The 7003-nt window shown below is 44.9% G+C and overlaps 1 protein-coding gene across 1 annotated transcript in view; it reads left to right on the top strand.

Moving 5' to 3' along the window:
• Window positions 1–7003, top strand: part of skap1 (src kinase associated phosphoprotein 1) — a 371132-nt gene that overhangs the window by 13270 nt on the left and 350859 nt on the right. The window contains exon 2 of the mRNA XM_043674766.1: window positions 2759–2864. Coding sequence (XP_043530701.1) covers window positions 2759–2864 — 106 coding nt within the window. The remainder of the gene's footprint in view (window positions 1–2758; window positions 2865–7003) is intronic.

The following is a 7003-nucleotide window of genomic DNA, read 5'->3' as shown; positions in this document are numbered from 1 at the left end:
CTCCTTCTTCAAAGACCGCAATTTCCCCTCAGACGTGGTTGACGATGCTCTCCACCGCATCTCCTCCACTTCCCGCTCCTCCGCCCTTGAACCACGACCCTCCAATCACCACCAGAACCCCACTAGTCCTCACCTATCACCCCACCAACTTCCAGATACATCGTATCATCCTTCGTCATTTCCGCCACCTCCAAACAGACCCCACCACCAAGGATATATTTCCCTCCCCTCCCCAATCAGCGTTCTGGAAAGACCACTCCCTCTGCGACTCCCTCGTCAGGACCACCTATCACATTCCCAACGCCCCTCCCCCCCAAGTTCCTCCTCCCTACCTTTTATCTTAGCCTGCTTGGCACACCTTCCTCATTCCTGAAGAAGGGCTTATGCCCGAAACGTTGATTCTCCTGCTCCTTGGATGCTGCCTGACCTGCTGTGCTTTTCCAGCAACACGTTTTTCAGTACTGATTTATCAACTGAGCAAAGGTGGTACATGGTAATCAGCTGGACCTTTCCTTGCCTATGTTTAACCTAATGCCATGAGATGTCATGGGGCCTGGAGTCAATGCTGAGGACTCCCAGGCCAGCTCCCACCTGACTGTGTATCCACTGTGCTGTCCCCTTTGCTGGGTCTGTCCCTGCCAGTGGGATAGACTTATCCAGGGACAGTGATGGTGGTGTCTGGGACGTTGTCTATCAGGTATGATTCTGTGAGTATCACTGTCGGGCTGTTGCTTGACTAGTCTGTGAGATAGGTCTCCCAATTCTGGCACTAGGCCCCGGATGTTGGTGAGGAGGACTTTGCAGGGTTGACAGTGCTGTTTCTGCTATTGTCTTTTCTTGTGCCTTGGTCGATGCCTGGTGATCCATTTGGTTTCATTTTCTTTGAAACTTTTTAGCAATTGCTACAACAGACTGGCTTGTTAGGCCATTTCTGGGGTCACCTGAGAGTCAACCACATTACTGTGGGTCTGGAGTCACATGTAGGCCAGACCAAGTGAAGATGGCAGATTTCCTTCCCTGAAGGACATTAGTGTGCAAGATGGGTTTGAAAGACCATTGTTTCAGTATGATTCCAGGTATTGTGGTGGCGGAGGGTAATTTAAAATCCCTACAGTGTGGACCACCCATACCCCTACATTTACCCCTTTAACCTAACACTACGGGCAATTGAACCCGGGTCTCTGGCGCTGTGAGGCAGCAGTGCTAACCACTGTGCCACCGTGTAGGCCAGACCAAGTGAAGATGGCAGATTTCCTTCCCTGAAGGACATTAGTGTGCAAGACGGGTTTGAAAGACCATTGTTTCAGTATGATTCCAGGTATTGTGGTGGCGGAGGGTAATTTAAAATCCCTACAGTGTGGAAACAGGCTCTTCGGCCCAACAAGTCCACACCATCCCTACGAAGAGTGTTCCACCCAAACCCATTCCCCATCACTCTACATTTACTCCTGACTAACGTACCTAACCTACACATCCCTGAACACTATGGGCAATTTAACATGGCCAATTCACCTAATCTGCACATCTTTGGCCAGTGGGAGGAAACCGGAGCACCCGGAGGAAACCCACTCAGGCACTGGGAGAATGTGCAAACTCCATACAGACTGCCACCCGAGGCTGGAATCGAACCTGGGTCTGTGGCGCTGTGAGGCAGCAGTGCTAACCACTGAGCCATCACAGATCCATAATAATCCATAAAAAGCAGAAAATCCCTTGAAACAAGGAGGAGGAATCAATCCTTTGAGCTCAGGTGTTCAAGACAGTTGAGACATTTTGGTAGAGAGAAGCTGATTGGGTCAGTACCTCTCAAAATAACATCACTAATTCAGAAGTCATGGGAGATTGCTACACAGAACTCCATGCCAGGTACTTGGATTGCAACAGTGACCCCTCTTTAAAGTATTCCTCATTTGGCTATAATTTGCGTCATAACAGTGATTACTACACAGGTGGCACAGTGGTTAGTACAGTGGTCTCACAACGCCAGGTACCTGGGTTCAAATCCATCCTTGGGTGACTGTGTGGAGCTTGCACATTCTCCCTGTGTCTGCATGGGTTTCTCTTGGGTGCTGTGGTTTCCTCCCACAGTCCAAAGATGTGCAGGTTAAGGTGGATTGCTCATGCTAGATTTCCCCATAGTGTTCGGGGGTGTGCAGGCGAGGTGGATTAGCCATGGGAAATTTGGGTTTTGGAATAGAGTAGGGATCTGCAACTGAATGAGATGCTCTTCAGAGGGTTGGTGCAGACTTGATAGGCTGAATGGCCTCTATCTGCACTCTACCTGTGGTTCACTGTCTATATATTATATATCCTGCAACACCAGGTTATAGTCCAACAGGTTTATTTGGAAGCACTAGCTTTTGGAGCGCTGCTCCTTCATTAGATGGTTGTGGAGCAGGACCATAAGGCACAGACACCAAAACCTGCAACCCATTCTAAAAGATGAAAGACTTAACAGCAATCTAGGTTTGTTCAATATATCACTTCAGTTGCATGACACTGAAGTGTCCTGTAAATATTGCTGTAAATTCTGTGTCTCAAGGTCCTGCTCCACAGCCACCTGATGAATGAGCAGCGCTCCGAAAATTAGTGCTTCCAATTAAACCTGTTGGACTATAACCTGATGTTGTGTGATTTTTGAACTCTGTCCACCCCAGTCCAACACTGGCTCCTCCACATCATTGATATGTTATTTAAAATGATATCTGTTTAATGATCATAAACATTGAATTTTTATTTTTTTCCTTCTCCTGAGCAGACTGCGAATACTTTTTGGGTGACATTCTACAGGGTGAAAAACTTGGCAAAAGGGCAAAAGATATAAGAGAAGTTCTACTGGACGGCTTCCATCTGATCAAATCCAAGTAAGTGGAATGCTTGATTATAAAATCATTTGTTGCTCTCTGAGTAACTTCAGTGTCATATGAAAGCACTGTATCAGTCTCAAAGAATCCCTACAGTGTGGAAACAGGGCCATTTGGTCCATTTTAGACCACTCTAAAATTTGAAAGCTTTATGATGATGCAAAATCTGTCTTCACCAGAGAAGCCATGGTTTTAACAGGTGCCATTAGGTAGAGAAATTGGATGGGAAGATTTTTTTTTTATTCATGGGATGTGGGCATTGCTGGTTACCAGTGTTAAGCTACCAAAGTCTATGGGAGCCAGGTACACCTACAGTGCTGTTAGGGAAGGAGTTTGAAGATCTTGACTCAGCAACCAGGAAGGAACAGCGATATATTTCCAAGTCAGGGTACTGCATGCCTTGGAGGAGAACCTAAAGCTCGCTGTTTTCCAATGAATCTGTTGCCCTTGTCATTTTTGGTTGAAATGAGGGGGTCTGGCAGATGCTGTTGAAGGAACTTTGGTGAGTTAGTGCTGTATATTTTATAGATAGTACAGATTACTGCCACAGTGCATCAGTGGTAGAGGGCATGGATGTTTGTGGGTGTGATGCCAATCAAGTGGGCTGCTTTGTCCTGGATGGTGTTCTTGTAACTGCAATTATTGAGGCAGGTAAGGAGTATTCAATCACATTCCTGTCTTTCACCTTTGTTGATGGTAGACAGGCTTTGGAAAATCAGGAAGGGAGCTACTTGCAGGATTCCTAGCTTCTGACCTCCTCATGGAGCCATAATATATAACTGGTTCAGTTCAGTTTTTGATGAGTGTCAACCTCCAGGATCTTTATTGTGGTGAATTTAGTGATGGTTATGCAATTAATGGTGCAAGCAGATAGTGAGGTTTTCTTGCTGCAGATAGTTATTGCCTGGCACTTGTATGGTGCAAATGTTACTTCCCAATTATCAGCCCCAGCTTAGATGTTGTCCAGGACTTGCTGCATGTGGGCACAGATTATATCAGTATCTGAGAAGTCAAGAATGCTGATGTGCAGTCATCAGTGAACAATGTTCATCCCTCCTTCTGACATTTATTTTAATGATGGAGAAAAGGCCACTGAAGCAGCTGAAGACATGTGGACTGAAGGAACTCCTGCAGAGACATCCTGGGGCAGAGAGGATTGACCTCCAACCAAAGGCATCTTCCTTTGTGCTAGCTAAAGCTCCATTTGATGGAGAGTATCTCCTGAATCCCACTGACTTCAGCTTTTTGCTGAGGCTGCTTTATGCTGTTGAATAAAGTAATGGAAATGAAAGAGTTAATCTAGGAGTTAAGCTGAAGACTCACCCACGCATATACACAGTCACTGGATGAGCGTTTTGTTATTCTGGTTGGGAACAATAATATCTGTCTCCGTGTTACCGTCAGTATAATATAAGCTGGTATGTAGTTAGTTGGATGTAATAAATGCCATATTCTCACTCAAGATAATTGCCTATTCTGACTTATGTGTATCTCTTAGCACAAACTACAAAGCAGCCCCTAGACAAGCATCGAGGTAAGATTTATAGCAGCATAACCTGTTAAAACAGGTGCCACTCTTTGTCAAATGCTGCCTTGATTTTGAGCTTGGTCTGTATTCACCTCCACAGTTTAGTGCTCTCTTGTCCATGTTGATGAAGCCAAGAACTGAATGGGCCTGCTGAAATCCAAACTGAGCATCAGTGAGCAGGTTATTAGAAAAGTGCTGCTTGATAGCACACTCCGATAACACTTTTCATCACTTTGCTAATGATTGACAGCAGACTGGGGTGAATTTGACCTTTTTTTTTTTAAAAATAGACAGGACCTACCTGGGCAATTTTCTGCAGTGCCAGGTAGATGTAGTTGTACTGGAATAGCTTGGCAAGGGATGTGGCTAAGGTTTGGAACATGAGTCTTCAGTGCTATTTCAGGAATGTTGTTTGGGCCCATAGTATTTGAAATATTGAGGGCATACTGCTGTTTCTTCCCTGTAATTGGAAATGTAACATGGCAGATACATTTTTTTTTAGATTAGATTACCTACAGCATGAAAACAGGCCCTTCGGCCCAACAAGTCCACACCGCCCCTATATTTACCCCTGACTAATCCACCTAACACTACGGGCAATTTAGCATGGCCAATTCACCTGACCTGCACATCTTCGGACAATGGGAGGAAACCGGAGCACCCGGAGGAAACCCATGCAGACACAGGGAGAATGTGCAAACTCCACACAGACAGTTGCCCGAGGTGGGAATTGAACACGGGTCCCTGGCGCTGTGAGGCAGCAGTGCTAACCACTGAGCCACCGTGCCGCCCCGAAATCTGGGTTGACATCTCGTACTTCCTGCTGCATTGCAGATTTCTTATCCTGAATCAATAATTTCTTCCTCTGCATCATCAGTATTTGATGCACTTCTCCAGATAGTAGGAGGTGCACAAAATTCAGGTGAAACTCCTTTATTTGTTCTTGTTATTTTTAAACCTGGGGCCATTTTATTTGTGTAGTGCAAAGTGGATACATCTTGGCAACGTTGTTACCCCGAGTAAAGCCCTTCATGAACTGAACAGGTATCTTGGGTCACCCATCTGCTATCTTACAAGACAACTCTGGTTTTTAGCCCTTGACAGAAGTCCTGCAGCTCAGTGCCACTCATCTGACCATTACTCAGCTTTTCAGTTTTGCTTTAGTTTCCTGGCTTACGGCTGATTAGCATTTCCAAACCTTGTTCTAGTGACAGATTTGTGTGAAGAGCAAATATGTTCAAATCTCTGAGTAAAGCCTGTGGCAAGCTGGGAAGGAGTGGATGGGTGTGAAGATTGTGTGACAACTGAACCATATCATCTGTTGACTTAAGCGCAGAAGACGTGTCATACCGAGGTCAGCATGGGTGCATGTTGGGTATTACAGAACCCAACAGTGCAGTGACACAAAGTCCCAGTCTTCTCTTTTTCGGATGTGATCGGTGAATGTAATGTTTGGAATTAAAACTTGGATACATATCTACAGTAAGATGAAAAATTGTTTAGATATGCAATGCAACTCATTGATGGGCACAAGTGTGGAATTCAATCCCTAAGGCAGCCAAATAATCACTGGACATTTAAACAGTTTAACTCGTTTTATCATTGAATTGGTGCCTGTGATTCTCCCCAGAAACTACATGTCCACTGCCTTGATGAGCAATGCCACAGGAGATTGATTAATTGGTTAAAAATATTCCAGTCTTGCTGCTCTTGCCTTTGGAATAATTTTTCTCAGACAATATTAAAATCCACTTCCATATCTGCAACAGAAGCTGCTGGTGAAAATGTAATATTTTTTCTTTCTTGGGATGTGGGTGTCGTTACAATGGACAGCATTAGTTGCTCATTCCTCATTACCTGAGTCACACAATGCCTGGCTTCTGAGGGCATTGCAAAGGGCAGTTAAGAATTAACCATAGGTCTGGAGTCACATGTAGGCCAGACAAGTTAAGGACAGCAGACTTCCTTCCCTACAGGACCATAGTGAATCAGATTGGATTTTTACAACAATTGTTGATAGCTTCATGACTAACTTCTTTATCCTAGATTTATCAATGGAGTTTAAATTCCACCCCCCCCCCCCCCCCCCCCCCCCCCCCCCCCCACCATTATGGGATTGTTCTAATGTGTCCAAGCCATTAGCTCTGGTCTCCGAATTACTAGTCTAGTGATCTTATTGCTTTGCTGCCATCTTTACTTCATTACACCTCCCCCCTACCTTCCAATCTTTACTTTATGTACACCCCATGGTTGTTCCTTTTACGTCCTGGGGAGGGTGGCCTGGGAGAGGGAGAAATTAGACTAACAATAAATACTGCTGTGCTGTTATGTCACCATCATTGTTTGGAATCTATGTCAATCCAAAGGAGCTATTCCTGGGTGGCTTTTGGCTTCACTGTCTTTGCAGACAGGGAGTAGGGGTCAGGTACCTTTCCACTGCAACACCACTGTCCACGTGCTTCAAACGCATTACTGACGTGAAGATGCAAGTGGTACTTTCAACCTAAAATTGATACTTAACATCTGAATGCATTCTTCCTATCTGACTTCTTGTTTCTAATTTTAAAAGTATCAGAAGTAATGGACATCTAGATATAGTATCATTGTTCCG

Source organism: Chiloscyllium plagiosum, chromosome 33 (assembly GCF_004010195.1).
Source record: "Chiloscyllium plagiosum isolate BGI_BamShark_2017 chromosome 33, ASM401019v2, whole genome shotgun sequence".
Lineage (NCBI taxonomy): Eukaryota > Metazoa > Chordata > Chondrichthyes > Orectolobiformes > Hemiscylliidae > Chiloscyllium > Chiloscyllium plagiosum.
This window is presented reverse-complemented; position numbering and strand designations above follow the sequence as displayed.